The sequence below is a fragment of the Cololabis saira genome, chromosome 9 (assembly GCF_033807715.1).
Source record: "Cololabis saira isolate AMF1-May2022 chromosome 9, fColSai1.1, whole genome shotgun sequence".
NCBI lineage: Eukaryota > Metazoa > Chordata > Actinopteri > Beloniformes > Belonidae > Cololabis > Cololabis saira.
This window is the reverse complement of record NC_084595.1, coordinates 1,229,832-1,252,968: the sequence shown is the minus strand read 5'-3', so window position 1 is coordinate 1,252,968 and position 23,137 is coordinate 1,229,832. Positions and strand designations below refer to the sequence as shown.

Genomic DNA, 23,137 nt, shown 5'->3' with positions numbered 1-23,137 from the left:
AAACTATCTTCAACTTCCCAGATTATTTTATAGAAAATGGTAAAACAATTAGTGACAAAAATGATTTGGGAGATGGCTTCAACAACTTCTGAATGTGGGACCTCAACTGGCAAAGGAAATAAACCCTCCAAAAGGGGGCGGTGTTGAAAAATTCCATGGAGAGAGGAATCCAGCCACCATCTTCTTGAGAGAGACTAACAGAAATGAAACTATTGGTGTCGTCAATAACTTCAAGAACAAAACTTCCTTGGATTGGAATGGTCTCGACATGACACTAATAAAGCAAGTAATTGACACTATTGTATAACCCTTAACGTACATCTGTAATCTGTCATTCAACCTGGGCTGCTTTCCCAGTAAAATGAAAACGGCCAAAGTGATCCCAGTATACAAAGCTGGAGAAAACAATATTTTTACTAACTACAGGCCTGTTTCACTTCTCTCCCAGTTTTCTAAAATAATTGAGAAACTCTTTGTTGCACGATTGGACAGCTTCATTGAAAAATATGAGTTGCTTACAGACAGTCCGTATGGCTTCAGAACAAACAGATCAACTGCCATGGCTTTACTGGATTTAGTGGAAGAGATAACAAGCACAATTGACAATAAGAAGTATGCAGTGGGTGTTTTTATTGATTTGAAGAAGGCGTTCGACACAATAAATCATGATATTTTAATACAAAAACTGGAAAGTTATGGGATCAGAGGGGTGGGGGCTAAACTGGTTAAAAAGCTACATTGAAAACAGAAAACAGTTTGTGCAGGTGAGCGATACAAACTCTTCACTTTTAGATTATTACTTGCGGCAAGGGCGCAATTTCCACTGGGGACAGGGGGGACATGCCCCCCCACTTTTCAAAATCATGTTTTTGTCCCCCCCACTTTTTACAGTTCAAAAACGAATGGTAGGCTCAGCCTGTAATTGCAAATCATCAAGACACTCCCAGCACGGCCCGGCAGCCCCGCTCCCCCTCCTCCCCTCCCGTCTCCCCTCAGAGCTGCTCAAGGCTGATTTATGGTTCTGCGTTACACCAACGCAGAGCCTACGGCGTAGGGTAAGCGGCGACACGCACCGTACAGTGCGCAATGCCATCAATAATACTCCTAATTTAGTCCAGCAGAGAGATGGGGAGGATGGCTGGGAATGGGCTTCATTCCTGCTTGTTATCTAACACCTGGTTCATACTTAATAGAACAATATTTGGAGCAGATTAAAACATTGGTTTAGTGTCTGTCTATGTATGTGATCAGAAATGATCTTTAATCTTGAATATTCAGATTCAGGAATCAGATATAATCAGGACTGAAATACATGGAAACATATTCAATAACATGATAAAGAAATCCAGCATCAATGAACATCTAAAGATCCGTGTAAATAATACGTTGAAGTACTTTCATGAAACAAAACAAAGAAAGGATTCATTTTAAATGTATGAATTTTATTATTGATTCATCTGATCAGCCTCAATAATATTAGTGTTTATATCATATGAAATATTGGATTTCTTTGACATAAGAATCATGCTCCTCCTCAGTTGAAGAAGAAAACATTATTGATTAAGTTGTTTCCAATAAGTCTGAACTGGAACCTTCACTTCTGAAGTTAGATCATGTGGATTTGACCAAACTTTATAAAATAAGAATCATGGATTGATATGCAAGTTACATTTTCTTAGTTGTTAATGGCCCGGTTTCCCAGATCAGTTAAGAAGCTCTTAACAACAAAAGACTTCTTTCAAACCTTCTTAAGGAGTCTGTGAAAGAAAAACCTGTTTCCCAGAGTTGCTCTTAGCTTAAGAATCTCTTTCATTTAGAAGGAAATGAAAGATGCTGCTGACCCAGTCTTTACAACCATCTTAGTGAACAAAGACTCACAGATCCAGCCCCGTCAGGCAAATCAATATCACACCAAGCAATGAGATATTAAAACAATACACACGCACTCATTTTGATCTATTTTATACTTTAGATTTATATTGTTTAGCATTCATTGGTGACAGCAAAGGGGGGAAAAAAAAGAAAAATAAGGAATAACAAGTGTGTTCCTGTATATGTTTTATGCATTACGCACAAATAAAACGATCATCATAACTATCAGCAGTGGGACTGGGGTCGTTTGGGGCTGTTGGGTCTTCTTGCTCTTTCTGGGAACTTTTTTAATTGTCAAGGACTCGCAGATATTTCCTCACACTGGACGGATGCTTTAACTCCACATGACATTTCCAATGTGAAGTTGACGAGGCAGACGCTCTGACTTGTTTTCTCAGCGCAGGTGGACATAATATGCACAGAAAAGTTAGATTTCTACCATCGGACTCTTTGAGAGACGATGTGTAAAATTCCCGCAGATAGTGATAAACGGATCATCATCTGACGGCTCGCCGACGCTGCGACTGCAACGTCTCTCTTCACCAGTCAAGGCTGATTTATGTTTCTGCGTTACACCAACGCAGACCCTACGGCGTAGGCTACGGCGTCGATTTAACGCGGAACCATAATTCACATAACGCACAGGCAGCAGGGAATTAGTGCGTTAGGTAGCAGTGCTACGTCTGAAAATGCGCTGATAGTGATCGGTGATCGATTTGCCTGGCATCGATTGATTTGGTTTGAGAACCGTGGTGGTGGACAGCTGCTCCAAAGAGCTTCTAAAAGAGCGAAACTAAAGGACGGTGTTAAGAAGTCATCTGGGAAACACTCGTATCTTAGGGTCCCTTCTTAGTAGAAACCTTTTTTGAACCTCTCTTAAATCCTTAAGAGAGGTTGGATCAGGGAAACCCGGCCAATGACTGATCATGCACGATGCTGTCCACAAGGGCCCTGCTCCTTCTGCCTTTACCTACAGGAGGAACAAGAACAGGTTTTACACAAAATAAGATTCTTGTCCATGATTCATGATAAGAATTATGGATTGATATGCAAGTTATTTTTTCTTAGTTTTTAATGTCTTACCTTGCTTAAAGTATCCCAAGATTGTTAATGTTATTTGTACTATTGCTAGTAATGCTGCTGTTATTCCTGCCGTTGCAGCCTTCACCTGCAGGAGGAACAAGAACATGTTTACACAAAAAAAGATGATTCATGTCCTTCAGAAACGATCCACAACTCTGAACATTTATGTGCAACACATCTTCTCTTCATGTGAAGATAAGAGACAGCAGACCAGAGTGGTGCTGGAACCACGTCTGCTGATCTAATGGTGCTTTTCCACTAGCACTTACTCAGCCCGACTCGGCTCGTCTCGCCTCTACCCGTTTTGTCCTCGTGTGTTTTTCCACAGCCAGGTGAGAAGTGGGAGGGTTGGGGAGAAGTGGGCAGGTTGGGGTGAAGCTGCTCTGACGTACGCGATTGTGCAACCGCTTTGTTCGTGTCGGCGCTGATCAGAAATCAGCCGGAGCCGCGAGCGGCTGAGAGTAAAACAGAGCTCCTGGTAGATCTGATCGTTCCTTATCTCCGTCTACATCCCTTTTTTAATTCTCTCGTCAGCCACCAGGTTTATGAACATCTGCACCTCAGAGTTGGATCACCAAACAGACGTTTGCGCTGCATAATAAAATCACCACGAGTCGCCAATCGTTCTCGCGCTGACTCCCGCTTCCTGATTCAAACGTCTGACGGCTCCGCCCCCCGACCAATCAGTGGCGTGGAGGGTTTCACCCCGGACTCTCACTAACACAAACCACCAGGAGAAACATGTTCTAATGTACCTGCCGACTTTTAGGCTTGCCGTAGCGCATCTCATTGGCGAAGTGTTCACAGTTGTACTTCACCAGGTTGTACTCCGGTTCTTCATCCAACATAGAACAGGCGTCCTCCACGATTTCATTAGCTGGACGAGGTCTGTATTTCTTATCCAGGCGATTCTTAACTCTCCACTTGTCGTTCTCCACCACGTCCTCCCAGTTCTCCTTCAACACTTGGCCTTTACCATGACAAGCAATATCACCACCATCTCGCCCTAAAGGACCAACCATGGAGAAAAGAGTTTCAGCTGCAGATCACTGAGATGATGCTGACACCTAAAGATGCTGACATGGTTCTACGTCTGCTCTGTTGCTGATTCACACCGTGAGCAGAGAGAACAACCTGAAACCTTGTTTGGTTTTGTTTCAGTCTGTTGTTGGAGGAACGAGGAAACTCACCAGCTGGTTTGAAGTGAACGACGTCTCCACCACCAACATAAACAGCCCAGTGCTGATACAAACGACGGAAGATCTGGATCAGGTCTCCACGTTTGGGCTCCTTTCCATCCTTCAATTAGGATAAAAACAATCAATCAATCAATGAAGAGATTGTACAACTGAAACAATGTTAGAAACAAACCAGTCGACCCAGTTGTTGGTTTGAACTGGAGTTGAACAAAATTAAAGAATAGATAGAGGACTATTAAAGAATAGATAGAAGACTGTTAAAGAATAGAGAGAAGACTATTAAAGAATAGAGAGGAGACTATTAAAGAATAGAGAGGAGACTATTAAAGAATAGAGAGAAGACTATTAAAGAATAGAGAGGAGACTATTAAAGAATAGAGAGGAGACTATTAAAGAATAGAGAGAAGACTATTAAAGAATAGAGAGAAGACTATTAAAGAATAGAGAGGAGACTATTAAAGAATAGAGAGGAGACTGTTAAAGAATAGAGAGGAGACTATTAAAGAATAGAGAGGAGACTATTAAAGAATAGAGAGGAGACTATTAAAGAATAGAGAGGAGACTGGTTATTGACTTTTATGCAGAAGACCCCCCCCACCCTCCCCCCACACAAGGAAAAAAGAAAAATTAAATTTACAAACCTTGTCCTTGAACTTCCTGATTGGAGCGACCAGGGTGCTGGGAACTGGAAAAGAATCTAAAACAGACACCAGAAGTGAGTTCAGAACATCAAACACATCTTTTAAGTTTGTGATCTCTAAAAACTTCTTTGCTATTAAAATGTCAGATATATTTTTTTCCACACATTTGTGCATTCGTACGGTATATACGAAACAATTATATGTACGTACAAACATTTTTTTAAGTTTGTAAAGTTAATTAAAGCAAATAAATAAATTACTGAAACTGTTAAAAAATTAGTTTTTCCTAAATATAGTTTTATAAATCCTAATATAGTAAAGCATGAATATTCACTTTGATCAGCAAAGGAATTATTGTTTGTTTGTATATATATATATATATATATATATATATATAAATATATATATATATATATATATATATATATATTTATACATACATACAAATGAAGGTGTATGTATACACTCTCTTTCTCTATCCATCTCTATCTGTCCGCCCGCCTGCCCATCCATCCATCCATCCATCCATCCATCCATCCATCCATCCATCCATCCATCCATCCATCCATCCATCAATCATCCATCAATCATCCATCCATCCATCCATCCATCCATCCATCCATCCATCCATCCATCCATCCATCCATCCATCCATCCATCCATCCATCCATCCATCCATCCATCCATCCATCCATCCATCCATCCATCCATCCATCCATCCATCCATCCATCCATCCATCCATCCATCCATCCATCCATCTATCTATCTATCTATCTATCTATCTATCTATCTATCTATCTATCTATCTATCTATCTATCTATCTATCTATCTATCTATCTATCTATCTATCTATCTATCTATCTATCTATCTATCTATCTATCTATCTATCTATCTATCTATCTATCTATCTATCTATCTATCTATTCAATTCAATTCCGTTTTATTTCTATAGCGTCTATTCCAACATAGTTGTCTCCAGGATGTTTCCAGAACCAGAACATGAACATAAACCCCCGATCAATTATTACATAAACAATGGAGGTAAAAACTCCCCTAGTGGGAGAAAAACCTTAAGACAAACAGTGGCAAGAAAAACTCCCCTTTAGGAGGAAGAAACCTGGACCTGGACCTGGACCTGGACCTGGATCTGGACCAGGACTACAACATATTAAAATTTCATGAAGCTGTGATTTATATACATTTTAAGTCAAAATGCCTGCCAAATGGCCCCATCCCCAAAGGTTTATCAATAACATTTAACGGTTTATTAACAACTCTAAACTACTTCTTGGCCATTATTAATCACCCTAAACCACACAACCCCGAAGCTGGGGCTGTGGTTAATTAACCTTAAACCACACCCCCTGTGGGGAGCACAGGAATGAATACAATAGAACCAGGCGCGTCATTTCCCCCGGGGACGGTGGGGACGCGTCCCTACCACTTTGTCTGACGAGCAGATTTGTCCCCACCACTTAAAAAAAAAACTAAGTAGAGAAAGTGCAAACGCCGCTTTTGGTGCAGAAGCTGAATTTTGGTGCAGAAGCTGCTCAAGAACGCCCCTCCCCTAGCCAGGCCTCGCCCTCCTAGTGACGCAACACCTTCAGCAAGTCTGGAACAGAAGTGATTTGGAAGTGGATGATAATCAGGCTACCCCTCCCCGCTCCACACCGAGTGTGGAAAACACGACACACGCAGGGAGAGTATGGACACACGTCAACATTCGAGGGCAGGAGCGCGGTGCTACTGGAACTGGAATGTGCACGAATGTCTTGAAGAGTGATGCTTTATGACACGACAGGAGCCTTAACAGGTAGGTGGGTTGTTTAATTTTGGAAACAATATTTGTGATTTGTGAAAATCGTAACGGTTAAACATGGGCGAAGCCTGTAGACGTTACAATTATCTGTTAAAAAGGTGCAGGTGGTTAGTTTCCCAGCTAGCAAAGTGCGCTAGGTAGCAAGGTTAACATCCTAACTATTTACCGTTGGCTAGCTAGATGTTGGAATATAAGATTTCATGTGTATTCAGGTGATGTATTTATGTATGTCAGTTGCAGCTGGTTATTGTTCCAGCTTCTTACACTGACGCTACCATGGTGAGATTCTGTCACAACCACAAGTTTCACTTTTCAGTGTAGCCATCAGATCATAAAGCAATTAAAGTTAGCACCTTGATGAGTAACTTGCATTTTAACGCGAAATCTTCGCCCAGAAGAAGGTTAATGTGTGTAAAATTACGATTTGGGATGTACCAGCCGTTTTTGTTTTCAGAAGAGCGAGCTTGTAGTGTAATGGGGATTGTTCATGTGACCGGGCAGCTGCTGGCAGCTAACCCCAGCTGGCCGGCCATCCATGTGTCATGTGTGTGTTGTTAGCCATTGACGATGGTTGTTTGTTCACACAGACGCCAATGGATGTCGAGGGAGAAGCCCGGAAGGGAATGCTTGTCTTTCCTGGATTTGTTTGTGTCGTGTGACGGTCTTGGCCTCTTGGGTATTCAGACAATTAATGAAAACTTATTTCACAGAGGGGTTGCTGCTCGTTCACTCTTGCCCGACGTTTCATAGCCTGGCAATGTTTGAAAACTTTGTAAGGGCAGGGGCTGTTTGCCAGGCTACGTCTCCTGATGCGCTCTTGCTTGGTCGAGGTTTGTCTGAGATTTGTTGGTGTGTCAAGGGCTGTGCAATTACCCAAATCGTGTCTTGTACTGAAATGCGGATTTTGAAATACGGATAGGGCCTACTCATGACGAATTGTCCCAACCCATGATGTTTCCGACGACCTAAATAAGACCGCGCAGATGGCTTTTACTATGAGGACAATATTGCGTCAATACGCATCATCTAATGCAATGCCTATTATTTATCATGAAACCTCAATTCGGAAGTAATGGGCCTAGCTCGTTCCCATCACTTTTCAAACCTTACTCAGGTTCATGGTAAATGTCCCCAGCACTTCTGAAATCAAACTGACGCCCATGAATAGAACCATAAACACCTAAAACATTATTATTATTATTATTATTATTATTATTATTATTATTATTATTATTATTATTATTATTATTATTTACTTACCTGTTGATAACTCGTTTTTAATCTGTGAATATAAAGCCAGCTCACCTAGATAAGACTACTATACCTGTTTGTTTGTTATTTACTATTATTCTGTATTATTATTATTTCACTACCTGTAAAGACAAAACAGTTACCGTTTCTTAACTCAACTGTTCCTGTTACAAAATCACATCACCTCATTCTTACCTCAATATTACCATCAGATTCTGTTGTTATGTTCTATAAAATAAATGTATCTGTGGTACTTCAAATAAACACATGTGAAGACATTTTATTATCTTTTTTGCATCAACAGGTGGTGCCAAAGCCAAACGAAGGGCAGCTGCAAAAAATTATCATTATAATCTCAACAATGATACTGGTTGTTACCCTGGCCCGTATCCTTTCCTGTTATAGACTAACCTCCGCCATCACAGAAAGGAAAGTTGATGTGGCCCCCACTGAAAAAAGTTTGGGGACCCTGATCTAAAACATGCAGGACAGGTTGGGACCGCTGGTCTGGATCACTCAGGGAACATTTATTCCCCGAATAAAAACAGAACACAGTCCCTTTTAACAAATAATCAACACAACCCTTCAAAATAAAACAGAACGATCCAGGAATGGAGTAAAGAATAAACATTTGTTAGACTTACAAGACATGATGAAGTGGAGGATTCAGGACGGCTGGAACTGCTGGACTGACTGAACTGAAAGTTCCTGCTCTTTATAACTTTAACAACAATCCTCCTTTTCATTACGTAATATCATGAAATCCCCTCAAAGCTCAGCCATATCCACACCCACCTGTGTGTGTGTGTGTGTGTGTGTGTGTGTGTGTGTGTGTGTGTGTGTGTGTGTGTGTGTGTGTGTGTGTGTGTGTGTCTGTGTGTGTGTGTGTGTGTGTGTGTGTGTGTCTGTGTGTGTGTGTGTGTGTGTGTGTGTGTGTGTGTGTGTGTCTGTGTGTGTGGGGGGGGGGCGGCATTGATATGTTTTATTTTTTTTAATGTTTTATGTAAAGCACTTTGTGTTTCATTTTTGTTGGAATAATTCTGTATATAGATATAGATATGTGTTGAAGTTATCATTTGTCCTGATTATGCCATAACTTTGAACATTAATCTTATGCTTTTTGCTTTATATGTGTTAACAGAAGCTGCAGTTTCACACCAGAGGAATGTTGGTGTAGCGCACGTCCTGTTATTATGGTTAGTGTGTGAAAGTGTTCTTTCAGGCAGGGAAGCAACATCCAGTGGAGGGCGAGGCCTGACTGCATCCTGGACTGGAGATATTACCTGACTGATAGTATTCTTCTATTGTGAGCTAATCATTTATTATTAACCCCCACCCTAACCCCCCTGTACGGCCTTAACCCCCACCTTTATGCTGCTGGTGCTGGTGTAACCAGGACGTTCCCAAAGTAATAAAAAGAGGAGACGAAGCAGAGACGGACAGAGATGTTTGGAGGATGGAGACTGCACGTCCTCTGACTTCTCTCCTCACCAGTTTCTTTAATCTGACATTTTTGGGGGATTCCAGGGAGATTCCAATACAACCAGCGGACCACCGATTTAATAAAATCGGTATTAAAGAACATACTTCCGTGTAAATGTTGTAAGTGTTCAAATGTCAGAGTTTATAAGTCGCTTCTCAAATTTCAGTCCAAAGATCAGAGTTTTTAAACAAACTGCAACTAAAAGATACTAAAACATGAAAAACTGTTTAAATGTGTAAAAACACAGCTGGTTCTCATGTGAGCAAATGTTTTATAATTGTTGCTTCATATCTTTGTAAACCTTTTCTAAATGTATATGTATGTATGTTTATTTTATAATTCTTAACTGTGGTTCATAAAACCTTCAGATGTGAAACATTGATTTAGTTTAAGTTTCTTTCAATCAAACATCTGTAAACTAACATGATCATGATTTATTTTAATCATTTGATTTTATTTTAATCATGTATTTTAATCATTTTCCTGATATAATAAACTGCATGTAATTTATTTTTGAGGAAAATAAAACATGAATGAAGTGAACTGACTTCGGTTTAATGAGTCTGTAAAAACAGGGAGACAGGTTTCTATTTAAATGGTCATTTTATTCATGACAGCTGAACACGTTTTATTGAAGTTAGAGAAACCATTGTATTCCTTAAATTAATTTTGATCATAACGGATTATAGTTTAGGGGGTAGGATTCAGTTTTTACTTCGAGCAGGTTAATTATGGTGGATGCATGTTTTCGTTTTCTTATTTACATTTATTTATTTATTTATTATTATTGTTTTGTCTTGTAGTCACTTCTCTTTCATGTTAGAAATAAAATGTAAATTCAATTCAAGTGTATGTCCGCCTTTTTTTTTAAAGGGATTGTGACATGAAAAACACATTTTTCTTGATTTTTTGTGTTTTGTTGGGTGTCTTGACATCAATTACACCCAAAAAACAACGAACTTTTAACATTCAGTGTATTGTGTGCTTTCTGGGATTTTCCGCATAACTGTGCAAAAACGGCTCATCTGGTTTGGTGGCGGGCCGTTACGTCAGGGCCCGCTAAATCACTGCCCCCTCCACCCAGCTCCCTGTCTCCTCTCCTCTCCAGCGCACCATAAAGGCTGATTTATGGTTCCGCGTTACACCGACGCAGAGCCTACGGCGTAGGGTTACGCGGCGACGCGCACCGTACGCTGAACCCTACGGCGTAGGCTCTGCGTCGATTTAACGCGGAACCATAAATCAGGCTTAACACAGAGCTGTTTAGAGCCTCTTTTGTTCTAATCACCGGAGGAAAACTGCTAAGAAGACCCGCGGCCACTGACTGGACTTAAGACAAGGGGGCACTGCTGCTTACATGGCTTTATTTTTATGATTGTTTGCTGTGGTTCGCCGTGCAGCTTTTCCGTGCATGCTTCGCCTGTCGGCTTAACTCTCCGACGCCGCTGTGAGCGTATGGCTGGAGGAGGAGGAGGTTTGGAGGAGGAGCGGAGCAATGATTGACAGGAAAGGGGGGAAAGGAAGCATTTTTTCACGGTGCAAAAAAACACTGTAATAAAAAGCCAGGAAAAGAGTACTAGAGTGAAGTTTTTCTTGTTACACTCTTTTAGACACATTTGAGGGATGTTGGCCAAGACTTTTTATAGTGTTAAAAGCATGTTAAAAATGATGTCACAATACCTTTAACTATTTGAATAAAGTAATGCATTTCCAGCGTTTGTCCAGCAGATGGAGCCAGAGGAAGTTTCCCTCCTCTCCACATGGGGGAGTTGGTCGTTACTTTAGTGTAATTTACCTTCTGTCCACCAGATGGAGCCAGAGGAAGTTTACCTTTAGTGTCATTTACCTTCTGTTCTCTACTCAGCCTATCACAGTCCACTACTCCCACAGCCACACTCTTACACTAATATTTATTCCTTATATAAAACAAATAAAAATAGAACAAAACAAAAACAAAACTTATAAGAATAAAAAATACTTTATCCAGACTTAAACCAGACTTTTACCTTGAATCTCCTACTTTACTCATCCAATAATTATTTTCACTGTTTTCCGAACTTTAAAAAACAAACAAACTAGGATTTAACAGTCTAGGTCAGTTAACCTCCTCTTCACTCACATGGATTTATATTTATTTCAGTTTGCAGAGATGTGACTAGAGATAAATCATCCATGTCTGTTAGACTCATACGAACTTAATTACTCAAAAATGTTTTTCTCTTATTGGTGCGACAAAACTGGACCAGATCAACTTATCCCTGAACTTAGGATGTAACCACTGATTTTTAAAGTTGGAGTAATTAAATCTTTACTTAAAAACCTTCTCTTGACCCAGACATTTTAGCTAATTATAGACCAATTTCCAACGTTGCATTTGTAGTAAATTTACATTTAATTACTTATATATATAATATATATATATATAATACATAGATAATAGATAACATATATAATATAAATATATATATGTGTATATATATATATATATATATATATATATATATATATATATATATATATATATATATATATATATATATGTTATCTATTATCTATGTAGCATATATATTTATATATTTATTTATTTTTTATTTTTATTTATTTTTTATTTTTTATATACATGTTTGAAATAAATTCATTCATTCATTCATTCATTCATTCATTCATTCATTCATTCATTCATTCATTCATTCATTCAACCACGACCTCCTGTACTTCTGGGGGATTCATGTCACTTACTGGAAGTGGTAAAGCTCTTCCTTCACTAGCGATCAGGACTGAGTTAGTGGCTTTAAGGTCAATGTCTCTCAGAGGAAGATCTGAGTATAAGACGGGGGACTGTTGCTCGTTGGGGTAATGAGCTGTGGAGTCTGGACGGTAATCTCAACATGTGTAGGAGAAACCTCTTCAGCTACAGGGCTCATATCTCCGACGTCCTCACTAATCTGGGATCTCTTTCAGTACCTGTTCATACACGATGCCACTTAACTTGGCTAAGGACTTAAGCTCGGTTAGGTACAGTAAGTGTGGTGGCAAAAATTGTTGTTCGTTCAGAAAAGGTGTTCAAAAATGAATGTCAGGACACACTCAGCTGTCTTTCTGGAGTTTTAATGAAGAGAGAAACATTCAATGAATGGAAGGTCACACAGTGACGATCTGAACAGACGCTCAGTCAGCCAGTAATGCCCTAGCAATGTTTAAGCACACGCTATCTTATAATGGCCAGGCTGGGAACAACTAGACAAAATATCACCCTGGCAACCGTGCTAGGCTCTGTGTCAAAGGAGCATGACCTCGCCAAGGAATGTTCACTTGAAAACAGGATTTTTGCATTAGTGTTAAAGCATACAAGGCAAAAAACATTGTTATACCAAAATTTTGCATTATATTCAACCCTTTTTAGTATTTTATGCTAAACCATAATAAAAAAGGTCAATTTTGCAATGACCTACCCCGGGAACCTTATGCTCTGCCCCGCACCAGCCAAACGCTAGCACACCCAGTCTCCAACTTGGGAGTTAAAAAAAAACCCCGGCAGAGGATCATTATTTACGGGTACAGAAGAGCCAAAACCCCTCCCTCCACTAGACAAGAGGAGGGTAAAAGACTCATTCCATTTATCTACACTGAACCTAAATGAAAGGGGAAAAAACCCCAATATGAAGGGGAAAGTCCCATAATGAAATATAAACTAATCTACTTTAAACAATAACAAAGCAAATCACATTTAGCACAATAGTCCATGAATAGTCCACGTTTATCTCCATATATTTGTTTGCTTTTATATTTTTATTTTTATTTTTATTTTTACTGTATTGCACCAATCACCACAACAAATTCCTTGTGTGTGTTAACAAACTGTGCAATAAACCCCCTTTCTGATTCTGATTCTGATTCTGATTCTGAAGGAAAAAGGAGAAGAAAAAAAAAGAAAAATCAAAAGCACCGTGTTACCAAGCAGTAAGGATAAAATGTGAGGGAAAAGGGTAAAATCATAAAAAGAAGTGACAAAATTTCCCATATGTCCCTGCATAACTCTCCATGTATTAACCCTTCGTAACACGGGGCTAATACTTGACTCCCTCTCATTTCGTCAACAGGACATAACTCAATACAATTTCAGAACAGCATAAATGAAAACATCAGCTTGAGGAAGGATTAATGCAGAATATAAAGTTAAAGTAGCTCTTCTTCTCCCACAAAAGGAGGAACCCACTCATCATCCCGGCCCATCTCCTGGGCAAACCGCCCAGGTGCGGTGGGGATGGCAGAAGCCACTAGTTTCTTCACCAATGACACAATACAACACAGAAAAACCAACACAGTCTCACTCCTAACTCGTCAAAAACCGACGCCTGGTCAGGAACCTTGAGCGACACCTACTGACGCAAAAGGTACCCATCTGCGTCTCTTTCAGATGCAAGTAGACTCCAATAGGGTCCAATGTAATCCCGTCTGCGGCTATATGTGACGCCAACCCAGTCTCACTTAAAAACGTACCCTGCCTACGTTTCTCATTTTTTTGTCAAATCAATATTTTGAGTTAGTTTCTGCATAAAACTGCGTTTTGATTACATTTTTAGCGAGAAATATATATTTTGCTTTCATAATATTCACTCAGTGAATGTACATAATCACACACTCCTCGTTGTTGGGAAGTTGTTTCAGATCTCGCCAGAATAATGTGAAATCGCAACGTTTCAATAATGTGAAATTGCAAAATTTTGATGCTGGGATACGTGGTCGTGATATATACACGCAGGGTGTGATTTGCCAGTGGGGATGGTGGGGATTCCCCCCCCCCCCCTCTGGTTTACACGTCCTACCTTATGCTGAATTATTTTTATCCTCGGTGGGGACAAAATGTACCCCCCCCCCACCCAAAGTATTTTCACCATTACATCGTAATTATTAACAAGTAATAACAACCAACATACACAGAGTCCGTGTTCATTCTGCTTGTGTGTGATTTTGATACCGGGAGCGAGTCGCGCCCACAGAAAGTAGTTTTATTTTGAAAACCAACCGGATTTTCTTGCATTCCAAAAGTCTGACAAATTAACGCCAAAATAAAAGATACAGTCAGTCAAATGAATGAAACAATGAAAAAAAATGATATTGAGAAAGAATTTAAAAAAAATATAAATTTTGTTTATCTATTTTTATTTGGCACATTCAAAAACAATATTAGGAGAAAATATTTTGTGCAAATGCAGTGGGTCAGTTCATGTTCAGAATAGGCCTACTGCCTACGTTATGTAGCTTAAGTGTGAGGTTTACACAAGAAACAAGTTTTCATATAGCCTATACTGTTGGCTCGCTGTTGTGTGGTAATGTTTCTGAATAAAAATATTTCTCAAAATTCCCCCCCCCCCCCTCTGGTTTTTTCACAAATCGCACCCTGTATACACGGATTATTACATTATTATGGTAAATGGCTTACACTTATATAGCGCTTTCCAGCTGTACTCCTACAACTGCAAAGCTCTTTACATTGTAGACTGTAGCTGCCAGAACAACAATTCCCTCTGGGAATTCCCTCTACGTCATAGTGACGAGGGGGATCCTGGACACGTGACGGATGCCCCAGTCGTGTGCCGTTGACTAAACGGTTAATATTTAAGATAGTTAAGTTTAGAGTAACGTAACATGTCAGAAGTTAACATAGGCCTACATTTTATTTTTATTGGAAAATGCAATATTTTTCAAGATAGTTTCGGCATTAAAATGCATTTTATTAAGGTTTCTAGCGAGAAATGTGTATTTTATTTACATAATCTTCATTTAGTGAATGTAGGCTATATGTTTAGTTTGTCAATTCAATCTTTATTTCAGACTCAAATAGGTCCATATAAATACAATAAAAGAGACAACAACAACAGTAGACAAAACAACAAAGGACAGAAAAGTCAGTTATTATGGAGATTATGGAGGTATTTCTATCGTTGCTATGGTGCTATGGATGCTGTTATAATAATAATAAATAATTATAAATAATTTTAATTAATTATTAATTATATATCAGACTTGACCTCCAGAAATTAATTAATAATTTATGTTAATCATAATATTAATATTTATTATAATAATAAATACACCTGTAGGACAGACCAGTGTTTATAGCAAACATTCAGAGACATTATCAGACAATGATTAATGACAACATAAGTAATGTGACATAAGTAATGTTAAGTATACTTAAGTTCGGCACACTTTTGAGTAAATATCCGTAGTGTACATTCATTCGGACGTACAATTAAGAGCCACACGTCACTTCCTGCCGTAGGGAGGGGGGGGGGGGTTGTTACCATGGTAACCTGTCACTGCAGCGGTAGCAGCTGTTACCATGGTAACCTGTCACAGCAGCGGTAGCAGCTGTTACCATGGTAACCTGTCACAGCAGCATTATTTTGAACATCTGATCCTCATAATGAGGAGCAGTATAAGCCACATTCCTCGAGGGCTCCAGCAAACTATTAAATAGTCAGACCATTTGAATATTTCTGAGAACATATGAGTTTTGCCTTTGGCAACATATGCAGACTGTTAACAAATAAGGAGATAAGAAATCACTAAGTAAAACATTAACTCAGTATATCATGAGGTTGTTAACCTTTGGCCGCACGGACGCAGCAGGTGTCGGCGTAGCCACGGCGCAGCATATTCAGTTCAGGCTACCCATCGTTAGGCGCGGGTGTGGACGCAGAATTTCCCTTTATGTTTTGGACAAACGTTTCTGCGTCGGGGGCCGACATGAAGGAGTGTCGCTGCCCGTTGTGTGTGATAACCAGGATGGCCGGGTAGAACATGTCGTAGCGGAGCCCCAGGGACTGGAGCATCAACGAGCCGCTGCTGCCGGTGAGTTTCCGCTGAGTAGTCGGGTAGAACCGGATGCTGGGGTTTCAAACCGCACATCTCCCATTCTTCGGGCTGCTCGCACAACTTTTTCTTTTTCTGTATAGTTGAGGAATCTCATAATTACCGCTCTTGGCCTTGAGTCCTGGCCAGCGATGAGTCGTCCTATCCGGTGCGCTCTCTCAATGACGGGAGGGGTGGGAAAGGTGTCGGTGCCGAGAGCTTTTGGTAGCCATCCTTCTAAAGAAGCACACATATCTGGGCCCTCAGCTTTCTCGGGGATACCAATGAGTCTTAAGTTGTTGCGGCGGCTTCTATTTTCCTTCTCTTCCACTCTCGTTTCCAGCGTGGCGCATTTCTCTTTCAGCTTTTTAATAGTGCTGTGCATGGCATGTAGATCGTCCTCAGCCTTCCCAATTCTGTCTTCAGTTTCTGTTATCCTGTTTGCTTGGCTTTGTAATTCATTCCTGAGTCCACTTATCCCAGCCAGCACATCTTTGAATTTCTCCGTGAAGTCTTTTTTCCTGCTCTGCCGGCGCGGCCTCCATCACCTCCCTGTTAGCAGCAGAGCTGGTGAATTCAGTGGTGTTGAACTTTGCCACGCTATTCTTCGGGATTTCCTAACCATTAGACTGGCTAGTGTTATATAGGGGAGTAACAATATATCTGCCACAAAATTTTGCGATACAAAAATGTCACGATACGTATCGTGGGGGTGACAAAGTGTATCGCGATATTGGGTTATTAACATTAATCCACGACTGCGCCTCGACCCGTGGACCAAAATCTGACTCCGCTCAGAAGAAACTAGTCCCGTTTTGCGGTCCTGTTTTGAGCTCTGAACTTTTACTGATGTAAGGCTGGTGTAGAGTTAAACCTTATTAAATTAAACTTTTACTGATGTAAGGCTGGTGTAGAGTTAAACCTTATTAAATTAAACTTTTACTGATGTAAGGCTGGTGTAGAGTTAAACCTTATTAAATTAAACTTTTACTGATGTAAGGCTGGTGTAGAGTTAAACCTTATTAAATTACTTTACTGATGTAAGGCTGGTGTAGAGTTAAACCTTATTAAATTAAACCTTTACTGATGTAAGGCTGGTGTAGAGTTAAACCTTATTAAATTAAACTTTTACTGATGTAAGGCTGGTGTAGAGTTAAACCTTATTAAATTACTTTACTGATGTAAGGCTGGTGTAGAGTTAAACCTTATTAAATTAAACTTTTACTGATGTAAGGCTGGTGTAGAGTTAAACCTTATTAAATTACTTTACTGATGTAAGGCTGGTGTAGAGTTAAACCTTATTAAATTAAACTTTTACTGATGTAAGGCTGGTGTAGAGTTAAACCTTATTAAATTAAACCTTTACTGATGTAAGGCTGGTGTAGAGTTAAACCTTATTAAATTACTTTACTGATGTAAGGCTGGTGTAGAGTTAAACCTTATTAAATTACTTTACTGATGTAAGGCTGGTGTAGAGTTAAACCTTATTAAATTACTTTACTGATGTAAGGCTGGTGTAGAGTTAAACCTTATTAAATTACTTTACTGATGTAAGGCTGGTGTAGAGTTAAACCTTATTAAATTACTTTACTGATATAAGGCTGGTGTAGAGTTAAACCTTATTAAATTACTTTACTGATGTAAGGCTGGTGTAGAGTTAAACCTTATTAAATTACTTTACTGATGTAAGGCTGGTGTAGAGTTAAACCTTATTAAATTAAACCTTTACTGATGTAAGGCTGGTGTAGAGTTAAACCTTATTAAATTACTTTACTGATGTAAGGCTGGTGTAGAGTTAAACCTTATTAAATTAAACCTTTACTGATGTAAGGCTGGTGTATAGTTAAACCTTATTAAATTAAACTTTTACTGATGTAAGGCTGGTGTAGAGTTAAACCTTATTAAATTACTTTACTGATGTAATGCTGGTGTAGAGTTAAACCTTATTAAATTAAATCTTTACTGATGTAAGGCTGGTGTAGAGTTAAACCTTATTAAATTAAACTTTTACTGATGTAAGGCTGGTGTAGAGTTAAACCTTATTAAATTAAACCTTTACTGATGTAAGGCTGGTGTAGAGTTAAACCTTATTAAATTAAACCTTTACTGATGTAAGGCTGGTGTAGAGTTAAACCTTATTAAATTTAATTAAACTTTTACTGATGTAAGGCTGGTGTAGAGTTAAACCTTATTAAATTAAACCTTTACTGATGTAAGGCTGGTGTAGAGTTAAACCTTATTAAATTTCTTTACTGATGTAAGGCTGGTGTAGAGTTAAACCTTATTAAATTACTTTACTGATGTAAGGCTGGTGTAGAGTTAAACCTTATTAAATTACTTTACTGATGTAAGGCTGGTGTAGAGTTAAACCTTATTAAATTACTTTACTGATGTAAGGCTGGTGTAGAGTTAAACCTTATTAAATTAAACTTTTACTGATGTAAGGCTGGTGTAGAGTTAAACCTTATTAAATTAAACTTTTACTGATGTAAGGCTGGTGTAGAGTTAAACCTTATTAAATTAAACCTTTACTGATGTAAGGCTGGTGTAGAGTTAAACCTTATTAAATTACTTTACTGATGTAAGGCTGGTGTAGAGTTAAACCTTATTAAATTAAACCTTTACTGATGTAAGGCTGGTGTAGAGTTAAACCTTATTAAATTACTTTACTGATATAAGGCTGGTGTAGAGTTAAACCTTATTAAATTACTTTACTGATGTAAGGCTGGTGTAGAGTTAAACCTTATTAAATTACTTTACTGATGTAAGGCTGGTGTAGAGTTAAACCTTATTAAATTACTTTACTTATGTAAGGCTGGTGTAGAGTTAAACCTTATTAAATTAAACCTTTTACTGATGTAAGGCTGGTGTAGAGTTAAACCTTATTAAATTAAACCTTTACTGATGTAAGGCTGGTGTATAGTTAAACCTTATTAAATTAAACTTTTACTGATGTAAGGCTGGTGTAGAGTTAAACCTTATTAAATTACTTTACTGATGTAATGCTGGTGTAGAGTTAAACCTTATTAAATTAAATCTTTACTGATGTAAGGCTGGTGTAGAGTTAAACCTTATTAAATTAAACTTTTACTGATGTAAGGCTGGTGTAGAGTTAAACCTTATTAAATTAAACCTTTACTGATGTAAGGCTGGTGTAGAGTTAAACCTTATTAAATTAAACCTTTACTGATGTAAGGCTGGTGTAGAGTTAAACCTTATTAAATTTAATTAAACTTTTACTGATGTAAGGCTGGTGTAGAGTTAAACCTTATTAAATTAAACCTTTACTGATGTAAGGCTGGTGTAGAGTTAAACCTTATTAAATTACTTTACTGATGTAAGGCTGGTGTAGAGTTAAACCTTATTAAATTTCTTTACTGATGTAAGGCTGGTGTAGAGTTAAACCTTATTAAATTACTTTACTGATGTAAGGCTGGTGTAGAGTTAAACCTTATTAAATTACTTTACTGATGTAAGGCTGGTGTAGAGTTAAACCTTATTAAATTACTTTACTGATGTAAGGCTGGTGTAGAGTTAAACCTTATTAAATTAAACTTTTACTGATGTAAGGCTGGTGTAGAGTTAAACCTTATTAAATTAAACTTTTACTGATGTAAGGCTGGTGTAGAGTTAAACCTTATTAAATTAAACCTTTACTGATGTAAGGCTGGTGTAGAGTTAAACCTTATTAAATTACTTTACTGATGTAAGGCTGGTGTAGAGTTAAACCTTATTAAATTAAACCTTTACTGATGTAAGGCTGGTGTAGAGTTAAACCTTATTAAATTACTTTACTGATATAAGGCTGGTGTAGAGTTAAACCTTATTAAATTACTTTACTGATGTAAGGCTGGTGTAGAGTTAAACCTTATTAAATTACTTTACTGATGTAAGGCTGGTGTAGAGTTAAACCTTATTAAATTACTTTACTTATGTAAGGCTGGTGTAGAGTTAAACCTTATTAAATTAAACCTTTTACTGATGTAAGGCTGGTGTAGAGTTAAACCTTATTAAATTAAACTTTTACTGATGTAAGGCTGGTGTAGAGTTAAACCTTATTAAATTAAACTTTTACTGATGTAAGGCTGGTGTAGAGTTAAACCTTATTAAATTACTTTACTGATGTAAGGCTGGTGTAGAGTTAAACCTTATTAAATTACTTTACTGATTTAAGGCTGGTGTAGAGTTAAACCTTATTAAATTACTTTACTGATGTAAGGCTGGTGTAGAGTTAAACCTTATTAAATTACTTTACTGATGTAAGGCTGGTGTAGAGTTAAACCTTATTAAATTAAACCTTTTACTGATGTAAGGCTGGTGTAGAGTTAAACCTTATTAAATTAAACTTTTACTGATGTAAGGCTGGTGTAGAGTTAAACCTTATTAAATTACTTTACTGATGTAAGGCTGGTGTAGAGTTAAACCTTATTAAATTAAACTTTTACTGATGTAAGGCTGGTGTAGAGTTAAACCTTATTAAATTAAACCTTTACTGATGTAAGGCTGGTGTAGAGTTAAACCTTATTAAATTACCTTTACTGATGTAAGGCTGGTGTAGAGTTAAACCTTATTAAATTACTTTACTGATGTAAGGCTGGTGTAGAGTTAAACCTTATTAAATTACTTTACTGATGTAAGGCTGGTGTAGAGTTAAACCTTATTAAATTACTTTACTGATGTAAGGCTGGTGTAGAGTTAAACCGTATTAAATTACTTTACTGATGTAAGGCTGGTGTAGAGTTAAACCTTATAAAATTACTTTACTGATGTAAGGCTGGTGTAGAGTTAAACCTTATTAAATTACTTTACTGATGTAAGGCTGGTGTAGAGTTAAACCTTATTAAATTAAACCTTTACTGATGTAAGGCTGGTGTAGAGTTAAACCTTATTAAATTAAACTTTTACTGATGTAAGGCTGGTGTAGAGTTAAACCTTATTAAATTACTTTACTGATGTAATGCTGGTGTAGAGTTAAACCTTATTAAATTAAACCTTTACTGATGTAAGGCTGGTGTAGAGTTAAACCTTATTAAATTAAACGTTTACTGATGTAAGGCTGGTGTAGAGTTAAACCTTATTAAATTAAACCTTTACTGATGTAAGGCTGGTGTAGAGTTAAACCTTATTAAATTAAATTAAACTTTTACTGATGTAAGGCTGGTGTAGAGTTAAACCTTATTAAATTAAACCTTTACTGATGTAAGGCTGGTGTAGAGTTAAACCTTATTAAATTACTTTACTGATATAAGGCTGGTGTAGTGTTAAACCTTATTAAATTACTTTACTGATGTAAGGCTGGTGTAGAGTTAAACCTTATTAAATTACTTTACTGATGTAAGGCTGGTGTAGAGTTAAACCTTATTAAATTACTTTACTTATGTAAGGCTGGTGTAGAGTTAAACCTTATTAAATTACCTTTACTGATGTAAGGCTGGTGTAGAGTTAAACATTATTAAATTAAACCTTTACTGATGTAAGGCTGGTGTAGAGTTAAACCTTATTAAATTACTTTACTGATGTAAGGCTGGTGTAGAGTTAAACCTTATTAAATTACTTTACTGATGTAAGGCTGGTGTAGAGTTAAACCGTATTAAATTACTTTACTGATGTAAGGCTGGTGTAGAGTTAAACCTCATTAAATTAAACCTTTACTGATGTAAGGCTGGTGTAGAGTTAAACCTTATTAAATTACTTTACTGATGTAAGGCTGGTGTAGAGTTAAACCTTATTAAATTAAACCTTTACTGATGTAAGGCTGGTGTATAGTTAAACCTTATTAAATTAAACTTTTACTGATGTAAGGCTGGTGTAGAGTTAAACCTTATTAAATTACTTTACTGATGTAATGCTGGTGTAGAGTTAAACCTTATTAAATTAAATCTTTACTGATGTAAGGCTGGTGTAGAGTTAAACCTTATTAAATTAAACGTTTACTGATGTAAGGCTGGTGTAGAGTTAAACCTTATTAAATTAAACCTTTACTGATGTAAGGCTGGTGTAGAGTTAAACCTTATTAAATTAAATTAAACTTTTACTGATGTAAGGCTGGTGTAGAGTTAAACCTTATTAAATTAAACTTTTACTGATGTAAGGCTGGTGTAGAGTTAAACCTTATTAAATTAAATCTTTACTGATGTAAGGCTGGTGTAGAGTTAAACCTTATTAAATTAAACCTTTACTGATGTAAGGCTGGTGTAGAGTTAAACCTTATTAAATTATTTTTTTTTTTTTTTTTTTTTTTTACATATATTTATTGATTTTTGTAATATAGTAACATTTAACAACAGTTATAACAACAAAACAGTTGGCAGTATGTAAAATAAATACATTCGTACACAATTGTACCACATATTAATAATTAATTAATTCAGAAGTGGGAAAAAAAAATAAAAAATACAAAAATAAATAATAATAAACAGAGTACTGTCTGATGTGGTTGTACCCAGGAGATGTTAAAGATACATTTATGTAGCCAGACAAAATGTTCTACATCAATAATAATGCTAATAAAGAAAGAAAATAACAAATACAAAATTAATAAAAATAATAATAATTAAACAGCAACACCAAAAATGTCAAATGTCTGTAACTTCACGCTTTCCTGAGATCCAATGAGGTGTTATTCCATTGTCCTATTTTTCCACTGTCCCCTCTATGTCACCAACCCTTAAAAGGTCCAAAAACATTTTCCAAATTCCATAAAATTCAGAAGCTTTCTTTCTGATAATATAGGTCAATTTCTCCAGAGCAAGTGCTGAAGTTAAATTGTTTAGCCAGAGAGTAAAAGAGGGGCAAGCAACATTCTTCCAGCATAATGCAATACAACGTTTGGCCTGTAATAAACATAGGTCAACCATTTTTCTTTCTTTACAAGACAGACCACAGTTATCAGGATAGATGCCTAAAATGCACAGCTTAGGGCATAAAG

General features: G+C 37.5%; 2 protein-coding genes across 2 annotated transcripts in view; one reads left to right on the top strand and one right to left on the bottom strand.

Moving 5' to 3' along the window:
• Positions 1–610: 610 nt before the first annotated feature.
• Positions 611–8,555, bottom strand: LOC133451348 (phospholipase A and acyltransferase 3-like). The gene is made up of 6 exons (XM_061730320.1): positions 8,513–8,555; positions 4,796–4,851; positions 4,146–4,254; positions 3,711–3,961; positions 2,956–3,040; positions 611–2,842 (listed from the first exon to the last, which is right to left on the bottom strand). Exons 1-6 carry the CDS (start codon positions 8,517–8,519, stop codon positions 2,772–2,774), a joined length of 579 nt encoding a protein of 192 aa, XP_061586304.1. The 5' UTR covers positions 8,520–8,555; the 3' UTR covers positions 611–2,771.
• Positions 8,556–16,028: 7,473 nt separating this feature from the next.
• The window catches only part of LOC133451346 (GTPase IMAP family member 8-like), a 46,918-nt gene continuing 39,809 nt past the window's right edge, over positions 16,029–23,137 (top strand). Inside the window, exon 1 of the mRNA XM_061730318.1 lies at positions 16,029–16,209. The gene's annotated coding sequence lies outside the window, so the exon portion shown is untranslated. The remainder of the gene's footprint in view (positions 16,210–23,137) is intronic.